The sequence below is a fragment of the Leptinotarsa decemlineata genome, unplaced genomic scaffold (genome assembly GCF_025532065.1).
Source record: "Leptinotarsa decemlineata unplaced genomic scaffold, Ldec_3_MD MMD2_tig00026358_RagTag_RagTag, whole genome shotgun sequence".
Taxonomy (NCBI): domain Eukaryota; kingdom Metazoa; phylum Arthropoda; class Insecta; order Coleoptera; family Chrysomelidae; genus Leptinotarsa; species Leptinotarsa decemlineata.
In genome coordinates this window covers 866047-882062 of record NW_027412703.1, presented here as the reverse complement: position 1 = coordinate 882062, position 16016 = coordinate 866047, and the positions used below count along the sequence as shown (strand labels likewise).

The 16016-nt window shown below is 34.5% G+C and overlaps 2 protein-coding genes across 2 annotated transcripts in view; one reads left to right on the top strand and one right to left on the bottom strand.

Moving 5' to 3' along the window:
• The window catches only part of LOC111506192 (extracellular serine/threonine protein CG31145), a 340043-nt gene that overhangs the window by 241385 nt on the left and 82642 nt on the right, over positions 1 to 16016 (bottom strand). The window lies entirely within an intron of this gene.
• On the top strand, positions 6576 to 8228 carry LOC141486562 (uncharacterized). Its single transcript, XM_074184738.1, has 3 exons — positions 6576 to 7084; positions 7144 to 7365; positions 7422 to 8228. The coding sequence occupies exons 1-3, from the start codon at positions 6914 to 6916 to the stop codon at positions 8067 to 8069; spliced, it is 1041 nt and encodes a 346-aa protein (XP_074040839.1). The 5' UTR covers positions 6576 to 6913; the 3' UTR covers positions 8070 to 8228.

Genomic DNA, 16016 nt, shown 5'->3' with positions numbered 1-16016 from the left:
TAATATTACCTTATTGCTCGAGCTCGATAAAATAAAAATATTGGCGGTCACACAGGGTGTTCGATTTTTTCTGGGCGGATCCCAACTGTGTCTTTTTAAATGGCAACCTATATTTTTTATCGCTTTTTCGGTTTCTTCATAGAAAATAAAATAAACTTCATGTATATCTGCACTTCGAAAATATTGACGGTTTTCGAGATATCTAGCATGACAGGTTTTTTTTTCCAATATTCGTCACTCAGAATATTTGAAATTATAAAGTGGTGCCAAGTCCAGTTGAAATTTTTTTTTGGTCGAATATTCTACATTGGTAACTCTCACAAACGATATATCTGAAATCGACCTGTGATATACAGGGTATGAAAAACCGCTTGCCAAATATTGTAAATGAAAATTTGCAAAATCTTCCTTATATTAAATGGAACACCCTGTATATTATTGATCCATAAGAAGCGCCAACGAAACCTCTACAAATTTCATTAAGTATTCCCTATGGCTAAGTTCAATAGTTTTTCTTAAATGAGCATTTCTTTCGAAAAATGGTCATTTTTTCAAAGCGAAATCCATTTGACGACTGATAAAAATATACGAAAGATATCTTGTTTCAATTTTGTACATTAGAAGGTGTCCAACAAATATTTTTTAACGAAATAAATGTATGTACCTATCACTTTTTGCTAAATGGAAAATTATTTTTTCATTGGATGCAGAATTTCACTCATAAATCGTGCAATATCAAACCAAACAAGTTAAAAGAAAGAAACATTATAAATAACTATTTTTTTCATGTTATTATATTCATTCAGAGCTTGAGTTCTAGATATTCAAATTTGTCAACTGGCAAATTACAAAACTACAAAAGGGAGAGTTTAATTAAGGTTGATAATGAAACTTTTATAAAATATGTTCAACATGTCTTCCATTTTCTTGAATGCAGAGCTGAAGTCTATGTTTGAAAGACTGTTCTACCCTGCGCAAGACAGCTGGTGTAATGCTGCGAAAAGCATTCGTTATTCTAAGTCGCATATTTTCGGGAGAAGTTGGTGGCTCAACGTAAACCATATTTTTTATGTATCCCCATAAGAAAAAATCTAGTTTCGTCAAATCTGGTGATCTAGCGGGCCACCGTACAGGCCCATTCCGTCCTATCCATTTATTGGGAAATACTTCATTTAGATGATCTCTCACTTCTGCCGAATAGTGAGCAGGTGCACCATCATGTTGTAACCACATTCTATTGCGGAGGTCAAGAGGAATATCATCTAACAAACCTGGTAAATCATTTCGTAAGAAATTGAGATACATTGCACCATTCATATGTCCCTCAAAAAAGTATGGACCAATTACATATTCTCCAATGATGCCTCCCCAGACATTTATCGACCACCTATGTTGATAATCCACCTGTCTCAATAAGTGAGGATTTTCTGTCGCATAATAATGGTAATTATGTCGATTTACAAATCCATTTTTATGGAATGTCGATTCATCCGACCATAAAATATTATTGAAAAAATATTCGTTTCGACGAATTTTGTTCATGGCCCAATTGCAAAATCTCACTCTTTTCTCGAAATCAGCATACAGTAGTTCTTGATGTAACTGAACGTGGTATGGATGCAAGCGATGTTTCTTCAATACTCGTTGCACTGATCTCTCACTTATATCCACTATTTCCCCAATTTGTCGTTGACTCCTACTAGGATCTTCTTCAACAGCAAAAAGAACTTGCAATTCATTATCTTCATTAGTAGCTGGCTTGATGCGGTCATGTTTGGAATAATTAATAGATCCAGTTTCAACGAATCGTCCCAAGACCTTTCGGAAAGATCTTTCATCTGGATGCCTTCTATCTGGATACCGTTGAGAATAAATTCTACTTGCCAATAAACAATTCCTGTCTGATTCACCTAATATGAAAATCATATCAATCAAATCACTTTTTGATAACAACATTCTGATGAAATTATACCGACAGTTCAACTTCACGATTGTCTAAAAATTTCAATATTCATTTGCAGCCAAATATTTTGTTCTGTCATTTGCCAGACTACTTGATTTCCAATAAATATTTCATTCGCTGAAAGGTTGTTTTAGACCGAAAGAATATGGCACAAATTCCGAGATTTTTGAAATTATTGTAACTATTCAAGAACGTCCATTTTGTGGTGTAATTCGCAACTTGTTTATCTAGCAACAGGTAATTTTAGGAATGGGCGATATTTTAAGGAAAGGGTATTTTTTGTGTATTCTTATCAGTCGTCAAATGGATTTCGCTTTGAAAAAATGACCATTTTTCGAAAGAAATGCTCATTTAAGAAAAACTATTGAACTTAGCCATAGGGAATACTTAATGAAATTTGTAGAGGTTTCGTTGGCGCTTCTTATGGATCAATAATATACAGGGTGTTCCATTTAATATAAGGAAGATTTTGCAAATTTTCATTTACAATATTTGGCAAGCGGTTTTTCATACCCTATATATTACAGGTCGATTTCAGATATATCGTTTGAGAGAGTTACCAATGTAGAATATTCGACCAGAAAAAAATTTCAACTGGACTTGGCACCACTTTATAATTTCAAATATTCTGAGTGACGAATATTGGAAAAAAAAACCTGTCATGCTAGATATCTCGAAAACCATCAATATTTTCGAAGTGCAGATATACATAAAGTTTATTTTATTTTCTATGAAGAAACCGAAAAAGTGATAAAAAATATAGGTTGCCATTTAAAAAGACACAGTTGGGATCCGCCCAGAGAAAATCGAACACCCTGTGTGACCGCCAATATTTTTATTTTGTCGAGCTCGAGCAATAAGGTAATATTATAGAAAATTAGATTCCTATCTGCTTCCTATATAGAGATATGGAACACCGCGCCACTGTTGCAGGACCCTGTATATACACATGTATATACACACACATATATACCATACATTTTTACTAGGAAATATACTATACATTTTATAGTTCAGCAAGTTAATCGAGGATTTGGTTAGCTATACTAATTTCTGATTACATTACTGAGTTTGGCACCTAAGTGATTGAACACTTGTATTGTGCAACTCTATTATATATGCGGATTTCAAAAAGTCTTGTAACAAAATGGCTTAGGAATAATATTAAAACATAATGAAAACTTCATAAGCGTATGTCAGCGAAGAAGTGTAAATGTTGCATTAATTTATTTATTCAGTGTTTTTAGAAAGGTGTAATAATTATGAAAAATATATTTTTTTGATAGATCACTGAATTTCTTGAATTTTTTTTTTCTTTTATACTGGATGGAAGAAGGTTGAATGCTTTAGGTAAAGTATATATCAAACATCTATGAACAATATTTTTGTTGCAGTTGGGAATTCTTAAGTGATGGTTTGTAGTACTTCTGGTTGTATAGTTATGTGAAGGATGGTTCTGATATTGCTTGTATTTGTAGGCATATATACATAGGCTATGAAAATATAGAGATCTTATGTCACCAACGTCTTCTTTATAAAGTAGCGTTGTCTGATAACGTTTTGTTTTCCTATATATTATTTTTAATATATAATATTGAATGACACTTAGTTTTTGTAGAGCATTTTTGTACATTCCTCCCCATACTAGAATACCATAACGAAAGAGTGATTCGGCCAGTGATTTGTAAATTAATAAAAGGAGATTTTTAGAGAGGATATCTGGTAGTTGATAAAATTTATATATAAGCTTCCTCACTTCATTTGTTAGATAGTCAATATGGTTACTCCATTTTAAGTTTTTATCTATTATAACCCCTAAGTACTTGATTTCTTTCAACTCTGTGATTTCCTCCTTGATGTTCTTAATTTTTATACTACTGAAGGAGGGTCTATTAACATCTGTTGCTGAGAATGCAATATAGTGTGTTTTCTTGACATTCAGGGATAATTGGTACTTATCCAACCAGTTTTTGGCAATTTCCATATCTCTTTGCAAAAAATCTTTTGTCTCAGTCCATGTTTCCATTAAACAACATGACGGTATCATCCGCATACGATATTACTTTTGCATTTGTTGATGAAGATAAGAATGCGTTGATATATGTTAAAAAGAGAATAGGTCCAAGTACTGTGCCCTGAGGTACTCCTATTTTTATCGTTCTTGGATCACTTAAGGTGTCATTCAGTTTAACTATTTGTGTTCTATCTGAGAGATAACTGCGAAAGACATTCAATACTGTCCCACGTACTCCATAACATTCCAGTATATGGAGGAGCTTTTCATGATTCACGGTATCAAATGCTTTCGCTAAGTCAAGAAACACTGCGATACATTTCTTATTAGCATCTAATTTTTCAGTTACTTCTGTTATGACCGAGCATATTGCATCAGTGGTAGACTTACCATTTCTAAATCCAAACTGCTGTCGGTGGATTATATCGTTTGAGTCTAGAAAGTGTATTAACCGATCTTTCAAACATTTTTCAAATAATTTTCCAAAATTATTGATAACACTAATGGGTCTGTAGTTACATAAATCAGTTTTATCCCCAGATTTATATATGGGTGATACAACTGATGATTTAAATTGCACTGGAACGATGTTTGTTTGGAATATGAGATTGAATATATGTACTAAAGGTGTGAGAATATGTAAATGAATTTTTTTTAATATATCAGTTTTGATTCCATCAATGCCTGGTGAACTACTATTTTTTAAAGAAGAAATGTGTTTGATTAATTCATTTTCTGTTACTGGAGTTAGAAACATGCTATTTGTATTAGTCAATATATTTTCAGTAATGTCAGGATCACCTGTGATATTTTTATGCATATTAAGTCCAATATTAATAAAATAATTGTTACAAAAGTCTGCCATTATATATTATTATATAACATGAATACTATTAACAAATTTGTCGAGCCCACAAATCATAACTAACAGCGATACCGAATTCGATCGAAGTTCCATCCTTCTATTCAATCTCAGTTATGAAGTCAATACCCTAAAGTGAGTTTCTGAAGTAACTTGTAACACTGTAAACGACCTTGTGAAGCTTTCAAAGTTGTAAGCACTGTCAAGGGCCCAGCGGGAATGGCTCCCCTCTGTTAGATTTTGGTATACAAATGTCGAATCCAAAACTCAATAAAAGCGCGCGGCAGGATAACCACCTTATATCCTGTTGGATAGTACAATGACCCTCAGTAAAAGCGACAAAAAGTGAAATATGCTATCAATTTAATCACCGTATGTTAACGCCTATTAAATGATGAAGTGAAGTAAAGCTACAATAAAAATACATTTTTGTACAACTGTCTGAAATGACTTGACATTTCTGCATCTCTATCAATACGTAAATTTTCTCTGTTTTACACTGCCAAAATAATTCAGAAAATGAACAAGAGATATTATTTTCCGAAGGTTTTTTTAACGTAGTCAATTATTATTGTCAATTGTCATTTATAATTTGATTACACAGGCCAACGAAACTTTTTTACTTTGATGTTGATTCATTTAGATTTTTATGTGCTGAATCCAAATCTAGTCTTAGTTTTGTATCCCCCATAGTTTTTGAGAAACTGACTTTTTTTATATAATTTAAAATCTGTACGGTATATAGTAAAATTAATGTAACACTATGTTACATCACTATCATGGTTTTTATTTACAGTAGGTTACTTGAAATAATGATACAGTGTTGTAATGTGTTGTCAGATGGAATTGGTTTATACTTCCTTTCTCTTTTTTCTTTGATGTTTCTTGTGTAGTTTGGAAAACTGTTGCTCTCTCTTCCTATACACATATATGCTAATTCTAACTGCCAGAAAGTTCTTTTCTTTTAGTCTGGACACAAGCAATTCAGCTTTTTCTTTTGTTAACCCAAGATCCCTAACTAAGTCGTTAAGCTCAGTTTAGGCTCTATATTTGTTGTAGCACATTGGAACTCTCCACCATCTTGCTCATCTATATCTGACAGTACATCAGAAAACATTTCAGATTGAAAAGAATTCAAGTCATCTGAAGGTTCTGGTACCGGAAAATCTACATCGTGCGCTACTGGTCGGATGGCGGAAATTAGGATAGGGTAGCTTATTACCTTCTTGTTTTTCGAGTTAAGGCCAGTAATATCAATACAACAAAAGTAGCAATCATCAGTGTGGTTTCTAGGTTCCCTCCATACCAAAGGAACAGCGTACTTAAAGCCTTTTTTGACCATTTTTTAAGATCTTCAACACAAAGTTCAATTCCAAAATATGAGAAATAAATCTTTTTCACAAAGTCTGTAATGTTTCTTTGATGTTTTTTAATAACAAACTGTCAGCAGAGTTCTTTCAACCGCGATTATCCATTTTAATGAGAACCTGTACTGGAAACCAGAAAGTAAGGTTAGGTTGACAGTAAACAAAACATCAGCTATTAACAGAACAATATAATTCCCTTTTTTCTGGACAGTAAATGTGTTTCAGCAATGCTGCCAACTCATCTACATCCAGCACAAATTATTTTACAATTTTATTTGTAGTATACAGGGTGATTTAAAAGTACTTTGACAAACTCCAGGAGGAGATTCCTCACAATATTCTAATATGAATTGTCCAATAGTTATTTATGTATCAAGGGAATTAGGAGGGCCTTAATTACTGATGGCAAAGTTTGCGTCCCGAGGGCCTCTGGCCCGAGGGACAGCAATTGCCTGAGGTTATTAAGGCTCATTAATTCCCGTGGTACATAGATAATTTTATTTCTGACCGATTTCAATAAAATTTTGTTCATTTTTGAAACGGAAAAATGTACCAATTCATTACCTTCCCGGTATATTTGAATCAGGTACCGTTGATTATAGTAGAGTTTTCTTGTTGCTAGGTTGTTGCTATGTTACTTGTTTATAAACAGAACTTTGTTATCAAGCTGTGTTTGCGGTGAAAACGTGTTTTCTACCCCAAATATAATGGAGGATATTTTGAAAAAAGCTGAACAAGCAAGAGAATCATTAATTCCATCGAAAAGTGAAGCCGTATACCAAAAAGAATACAAGATATATCTGGACTGGCTGACACGGAAAAATGTTATGCCAAAAGATGTCACTGAAACTGTATTTCTGGCATATTTTCAAGAACTGGTAAGGAATTTTCTATGTTTTTCGGTAGATTTGGTAGTAATTGTGTTTATTCGTTTCAGTCAGAAACGTATAGTCCGAATTCTTTATGGACTAAATGGTCAATGCTAAAATCGATGGTGACTATACATGAGAAACGAGATATCACCAAGTTCAATGAACTACAGGCTTTTTTGAAACGGAAGAGTAAGAGTTATAAGCCGAAAAAGTCTGCTGTTTTATCTCCTAAAGATGTTATCAGATTCCTAAAGGACGCTCCTAATGATATTCATTTATTGCATAAGGTAATTTTTTTCTTATTTTCCTTTTTGTGTGTATTTATTTCCTTTTTTTGCTATAGGTTGTTTTGATTATGGGTTATTTTGGAGGATGCAGAAGTCAGGAACTTTTGAATATGAAGATATCGGATATAGAGGACCGGGATTCCGTTATGGTAGTGAACGTACCGGAAAGTAAAACTGGTGTATCGAAGAAATTTACAGTTGTGGATGAAAAAGAGTTCCCCGCTTTGCCTTTATTAAGACTTTATATGTCTTTGCGTCCTAAAGGTATTGAACGATTTTTTTTGAGCTTCCGACAAAATAAATGTACATCTCAGCCAATTGGAAAAAACATGTTTGGGAAAATCCCCAGCAAAATCGCAATGTATTTAGGATTGCCAAACTCATCTTCCTATACGGGACATTGCCTTCGTCGCACTTCTGCTACTGCTCTAGCCAAAGCAGGAGCAACTATGACTAACTTAAAAAGACACGGAGGTTGGAAAAGTTCCACGGTGGCGGAGGGGTATTTGGAGGATAGCATCGAATTGAGAAATAAAACGGGGCGTATGTTGTCTACTTTGTCATCAGAAGAAGCAGGTACCTCGACTGTAGTGAACAGAAGCCCCAGCCATACAAAAGAAGAAATTGTTTCCAGTGGCGGAAGTAATTTTCAGGGAACATTTCAAAATTGTACATTTATTATTTGTAATAACGTGAATAAATAAAATATGGTTCAGTTTTCATTTCTATTTATTTTTACTTGTGAAAGGTAGAGGGAATTATAAAATCTATAATGTCCCAAGGGAGTTATGACCCTCTTTATTGATAGCGTAACTATGACGATATAAGCTTATAATATCCCGGTCAGAAATAAATAAATAAATGTCCGGAAACGCTTCGTTTCCAAGATACAGGATGTTGAAGTTTTATTTTTATTTTCGTTTTTTTTCAAATAACCTTTGGAATACTGAACTCAATTAAACGAAACTTGGTAATAGGAGGTTTTCGAGGTGTCGAATTCGAACCTGATGTTCTTATTGCTCTTACTCGTAGGGGGCGCCACCTACACGTCTTTTTCTTTTTTAAAGATTCATAACTTTTTGGGCGTTCTTCTAGCACATTTTTCAGTAAAAAAAATCGATTCCTCTATCATATTTACGTAAATAAGCCACCCTTGTTACTAGTCGCTGTAAGCAACCGTTTTCTAAATATTTGGACTTGAAAACTTCAAGTCGATTATTTGATAATCGATGCATGTTGAAGTTATTACGAATATTTTGCTTTTTTCACAAGAATGCTTTGGAAATGAATTTGACGTTTTACTCGTTTGAAGAGGTCATTACTGTTGGGTACGTTCCTTTATGACATCCTTAAGCGAAATAGTTATTTTTGTATCAAGGGTGCATAATCAGTATTTGTTTTAATAAAATTTGCAAGAAATGTCAACATTTTATTTCAGGAAATTTTGAATATGTAGAATAAACTAAAATAAACGAAACTAAATTGTATTCAAATAAATTGTTGGAAGTGTCCACCTTCAGCGAAGATACAGGCAGTCAAGTCGTCTAGTCATTGAATCTCGTACCCGCTCAAAAATTATTGGTGTGTTTCTTATTGTTTCACAGGCGTCTACTATTCGGTTTCTTAGATCTTCCTCGTTCACTACTCCAGTAGTGAACGAGGAAGAACTAGTGACTTCAAATGTCCCCAAAAATAAAAATCTATCGGGTTTAGATCTGGGGACCTTGGTGCCCACGCCTGGTTAGGTTCTTCTACACCCCTACCGATCCATCGATTTGAATATACTGTGTTAAGGAATTCGCTGCCTACAACGCTAAAATGGGCCGGAGCCCCATCATGCATAAACCACATGCGGATACGAATTTCTAATGGTACATTCTGAAGTAGTCCCGGCAATTCATTTTCTAAAAAGTGTCTGTAAGTTGCGCCATTCAGTCGGAGCGGAAGAAAGAAAGGACCTATCAAATAATTATCAATTATTGCCGCCCATACATTTACAGAAAATTGATACTGATAATGCCTTTCACTAACTGCGTGCGGATTTTCGAGAGCCCAAACATGGTTGTTATGAAAGTTTGTGATAGCATTTCGGGAGAAGTTTGCCTCGTCCGTGAAGAGTACATATCTTAAATATTGAGGATTTCCAGCCAATTTTCTCAAAAACCATTGACACATAGTAATGCGTTGGGGAAAGTCTCGTGGCAAAAGAGCTTGTACCCTTTGAATATGGTATGGATAAAACTGTTGATCGTGGATAATTCTCCAAACTGTGGACTGAGTAGAATTGACAGCTTCAGCAATTACTCTTGTGTTTGTTTCTGGATTCTCCTCGAGAGCGTTCAAAACAGCTTCTTCCAATTCTGGGGTTCGGACTGCTTGTGGTCTTCCAATAATATCAGCTGCCCTCTTAATGCTACCTGTTTCTGCCAAACGACGGTGGAGACTAGCAAATGTTGGAGCTGAAGGCAGTACTCAATTAGGAAATCGCTCCTGGTAAATACGTCTTGCTTCGCGCGCATTGCAATCCGCAAGGCCATAAACGAAATGCATATCGGCTTAATGAGCATTATTGTTTAAATAATCCATTTTTTCAAAATAAGTGTTTTCAACTTCTACTTACGGAAACTTCAACAAAACGTCTAACTGTCACAAAATATGTAATTACCAAAACTACTCACAAACGTCAAATTTATTTCCAAGGCATTCTTGTGAAAAATGCAAAATATTCGTAATAACTTTAACATGCATCGATTATCAAATAATCGACTTGAAGTTTTCAAGTCCAAATATTTAGAAAACGGTTGCTTACAGCGACTAGTAACAAGGGTAGCTTATTTACGTAGATATGATAGAAGAATCGATTTTTTACTGAAAAATGTGCTAGAAGTACGCCCAAAAAAGTTATGAATCTTTAAAAAAGAAAAAGACGTGTAGGTGGCGCCCCCTACAAGTAAGAGCAATAAGAACATCAGGTTCGAATTCGACACCTCAAAAACCTCCTATTACTAAGTTTCGTTTAATTAAGTTCAGTATTTCAAAAGTTATTTGAAAAAAACGAAAATAAAAATAAAACTTCAACATCCTGTATCTTGGAAACGAAGCGTTTCCGGACATTTATTTATACGGACAATTCATATTAGAATATTGTGAGGAATCACCTCCTGAAGTTTGTCAAAGTTCTTTTGAACACCCTGTATAAAAGCTGTTAAATTCTGTAATAAATCAAAAAATTCATTATATTGATGTGCAGATGTGAAAACATGGTAGGTGATACCTTAATCAGTGTCATATTTGGATTTAGCACCCTATGAAACAGAATAATAAGGTGTTTTAAGTAAAAAAGTTTTTTCATCGTTGGCCTGTGTTATTCATCAAAAAACAATTTCATTTATTAGAATAATAATTGATACTAAAGTTTGAACCACTATTTCCAACATAAACACCCAAAGATGTTCCATGTTGCTGCTGATCAGAAACATTAGATATTTATTAAACAATCGATTCCACAATTTTATCAAATATTTCAATCTGTTTGGAAGAAGACGGACAATTTAATATTTTGTTAGAAATCTCAATGTTATTATTCAAACTATCTTTTATACATGCTCCTGCTTCTGGCATTGGCCAGAAGAGTTACAGAGTTACATGTCTTTTCCAAGCCATTTTACAATCAAGTTGGGAATTTCCTCTTGTTCATTCATCCCTACATGTTGGTTAATACATTTTCCTCTCGAATATTTCAAAAATAATCTTTTACTTTTTATACGAGGCGGCCGTAATGCTCTGTACTTATTATATCTCAATTTAATCAGAATTTGAAACAGTAAACGTTCTTGCACAATAGGTCTTTGTATCAGGTATTTTAACAATCAATATAGATCCATCATATTCAATGGCCTCAATAATTATATGTAATAATTCTTCACGGCGACAAGCACCGCTGACACCCAAAATTAGGACAACATAGGTACAAATAAAAATATTGAAACTACAACTAATCTTATGAAATTATGATTATATATATACCTAACAAAGTAAATTCGCTTCGTTATCAGCATCTTGAATAAATTCATTGATATCATCCCATGATAAAACTTAAGATTTCTTTTGGGAAAGAAAGTTTTTGGCTTTCTACTACTCCATCTGATACAAAAAAATGGATGAGAGAATCTTCCAAAGAAAGGAAGGAAAGTATTCAATTTGAAAATAAGTAACTCTATACGAGGATGTGTAGATCATGCAAAAAAGTAACTTTCAGACACAAACTGAAAGAAAGTCCTCCTGAAACAGCTACTTTCATATAAACATTGAATTACACGAAAGAAAAATATCTTTCGAAACAAATACTTCTATATGAACACTGAATTATACAGTCCCACTTGAATGTTATCAGATTTGTTTTAGAAACATTTAGCGATAGCATATTCGATTCACACCATTTTTTTATTTTTTCTAAATCTTAATGGACAAACCGAGTCAAAGTATCAGGATCTTTATTACGCCAAAGTACCGTAGTGTCATCCGCAAATAAGGTAAATGCTCTAGATATATCAAGTTTTGCCATATCATTAATAAATAGCAAGAATAAAATTGGGTCTAAGACTGACTACTGAGGAACTCCCTGTACAATTTTTCCACTATCAGAAAAGTGTTGCTGCTCAATGTTATTTTTTGACTTCTACCAGTGATACGAATATACGATCTGAAACATTCTAAAGCTGTTTCCTAGCCAAACTGTACGGGAGCTATGATTTTATATTTTTCCAAGAAACTGATTAAGATTTATTTTTATTTCTGGATGGTTCTGTTTCTTATTTCCTCTCAAGTCATTTACTATTGCCCACATTTCTTTTTGTTTATTTTCTGATTCATTCAATTTATTATTATATCTATGATTTTGCCTTGATTTCGATGTTTTTTTTCTCTCTGTTAATCGGTTTTGGTCTAAATCAACTATTCAAAAATGAATTTTGAATGCATAAACTCCATATATAATTGAAGTCAGTCAGCGTAGTGGAATGAATATTTTATTAGGAATTATTTCACTGCTATTCCAATATAATGGAACGAAACAACATTCAAAATGCAATGAGTTATTTTCTATTCAATAGACGAGTTTACTGAAACGGAAAGGTGTTCATAATTTATGAAAATAATTATCCTTTGAAGGAACAAAGCATTATAACTCACATGATGACAGTAGTAGGGCTATGAGGGTCCTGGGCCACTTTAAGGCAATTTTAGGTGGCTTAGAGGCGGCAAAGGATTATGGCGAATGCGCTGGGACCGTAGAGAGTTTTCGTCGCTCGAGATCGAATCTCGGTTAACGGATGCGTTAACACTGCCCGAATTATTTACAAAGATGTGTAGTTCATGCAAAGAAGTAACTTTCAGATACAAGCTGAAAAAAAGCCCTCTCGAAACAACTACTTTCATATAATCAGAACTAGCAATAATGACGACAAAATGAAAGTTCTTTGAATAACAGTTCAGTACTTAGTGTTTCCTCCCATAGCTCTAACGATAGCCTGCATCTTCCTGGGCATATTCAGCAAAAGGTCTTTGATGGTTTCTTGTGCAATTCGATATCATTCTCCCTGTGCAGCAATTCTTAATTCTGCAATTGAGTTAGGAGCTGGACTTCGTGCTCGTATATGACTTTTTAAGATGTCCCAAATATGTTCTATGAGATTTACGTCAGGACTGTTTGATGGACACTCCACTGCATTAAGTCCAACAGCTCCAAAACACTGGGTGACTGTTCTTGCAGCATATGATCGAACATTCTCATGCACTTGCACGAAACTATCGTAATCAATAGAGCCGCCGTAACATAAAACATGTTCTTCAAGGATGTTGCGTATGTACCAGTCAGCATTATATCTTAAATTCACTTCTATAAGCTTGGTGCGACTGTCCCAAATAATGCCACCCCAAAACATAATGGAACCACCACAAAAGCTAACGTTATCTACAAGATTACATTCTGCGAAACGTTCTCCAGATCTTCTGTATACTTGATCACGTCCATAACTGTATTCTTGTTTCATCTGTGAAAAGAATTTTTCACACTGATGTCCATTCCAGTTGACATGGGATATGGCAAATTGTAACCGTCCAGATTTGGGACGTGGGAGAAGTCTAGGAACCCTGGTATGGGCATGGCGTTTTGGATTCAAACCGACTTCTTTGAGTCTTCTTATTACTGTTTTTGACAATTATCTTGTCTTGTGCTCGGTAAATCATTTCTGAGATAGGGAGCTGTAAGGGTACAATTTCGCAAAGACTGAATTTTAAAATATTGGTCATCTGGAAACAGTTGATTGAAGGATGTGCAATCTCCGCGAATGTCTTCTTATCTGCGACTATGTCCAAACATTATTTTCTCTATGCTGAATGGAAACTTACGTAAATTACTTTGGCACTGACGACTCCGTCGAATCCGTCGATATCCAGCCTGGTTACAGACGTAGGGGGCGGCCAATTTTCTCAAAATGTCTCACTTCAATATTTATTCGACCTTGACTTTATTTTTTTTTAAACATCTCACTTTTGCACTCCATTCAGATCAAGACATTCATGTACCATCTTTGAGGGCGGTCGTTATTGGCACGATCTAAAGATCAGACAGGAAGTTCCTGAACTTAGCTAATCAAAAGTGGTTTTAACATTTTACTTTGAGTACGTTTGTAGAAATTGAGGTCAGTTGACGTTATCTATTATTTATTTACATCATAAACTAAAATAAGTTTTTACATAATTAATCACATGAACTGCACTCCATAGACAGAACATCTTTAAAAAATGCATATAGTAATAGATCAATAAATTTTTTTTGAAAAGAATCATGGAATTCAAATCGATTAACAGAATTTAGCCTATTAAAAGAGACACAGAAAAAACCTCAAAAGTGCTGCTCTGTTTCCTCCTGTTCATAAAAGACAACATATGTCAGTCACAAACGATTTTGGTGAAATTAGGGACACGTGTGAATCGTTGTATCCAGTACACGTGCCATTATAAGGGTATCTGCAATATGCTGTGCAATGCCCGTTGTAAGTGATTCGAAAGTGCATATAAATTGTAACGACAAGGAGCCACATTGTCTGTTGCATAATTGCTCATATCTAATCCTTCTAAAGAAAACTCAATGGCAACATTCGATTTGCCTCTGAATCTTTCCGTTGGAGAGAATATTTTCAAATGAATTACTAAAATACGGGGAAACTTATGGATTGATGGGGACTTTGTGCATTTTCTTCTATCCTTGCACCTCGAACAGGTTTGTATTTCATCTCCATCCAGGGTTTTCTCTTCTGTGAAGAAATCCAAGCATTGTGACAAAATCAATTGGCCTGTTCTTTGTGGTATTGTGGTTAGGAGAGACAAATCCCAGAAAGTATCGAAGGTTACTGATGAGAATCTACAGTGTGTGCACTTTAAAGTAGATTTTAATTGACCAACGAAATTGTCTACAATCTTAGAGTTGTTCATGTTCAAGTATCTCAGCCAGGACTCTTGCGCTTTTCCGCTGTTGCTCAATTTTTAGGTTTCTCAGTAATTCCATTGAGGTCCTCATGTAAACTTAAAAGATATCGAAGGAATTCCTGGGCGTCTTGGTGGGAAGATCCCATGAATCGTGGGGCAAATCTTTGAATCTGACTTCTAAAGTAGGCAGTATTTATTACTCTATCAGATGAAACTTCTGACCACAATTCCGTAATAACTTCTGTGAACGCTTTGATTGAAGCACCTTCCATACTAGAAATACTAGTATTGATATCTTCCATGTATGTATCCGTTTTTAAATATTCCAGCAACCATATCGTGTTTGATAAACATTGGAATATACAGTTCATGGAACAACATAATGGGTTGAAAAATTAAATCATAGAGTTTTGACTCAAAAATGTATCTCTGATCTAATATTGTAACTGTTGATACTACATTCTCCACTGCTTCTTGTGAGTAATCATGAAATCGATGATTCACCCCTTCATTGCATCGGTAGGACCAGGAATTCGAATCTAAACTAACTAAAACTGAATTGGATATGGCAGGCGTTTTGAATTCTAGAACCTGTTCATGTTTCTCTGTATCTTCTGATGGGAAATTATGGGAAGTATCACAAGGAATATGGGAGATTTTATGAGGAAACAATCTCCCATCGTGGCTAGAGTATAAATATGATTTGGAAACAACATGATGAAGAAAAATTTCATCCAGTGAATGTGACGATGGGATGGTGCCAAAAAGAGAAGCTGAATTACACTAAACTAGTTTTTTGAATTAGAAAGATGGTATATCTCTTTTCTTTAGTTTCTTCAATCATACTTCTGCTGATTCATTTAGAGATAAGAGCCCAAATACACCGAAAGTTTCTACAGCCACAGGATAAAATATTAAGTTATTTCCTACATTTCGATTCGATATTCCTACTATTTTGCTTTCTCACTGGTTATAATAGCAGCAACCTGCATTGTGGACGTTCCAACCAAATGAGATGGAGCCAATGTGTCTGCACTTGTGAAATCCATAACGGCAGCTTTCCCACATTACCAGAGAACAAGAGTCATTCTATCATCACGACTAATACCTAGTGGTTCTAGGTCCTTTTTATGATGTTGCTGACTCGGTGATGTCTTGGAAAA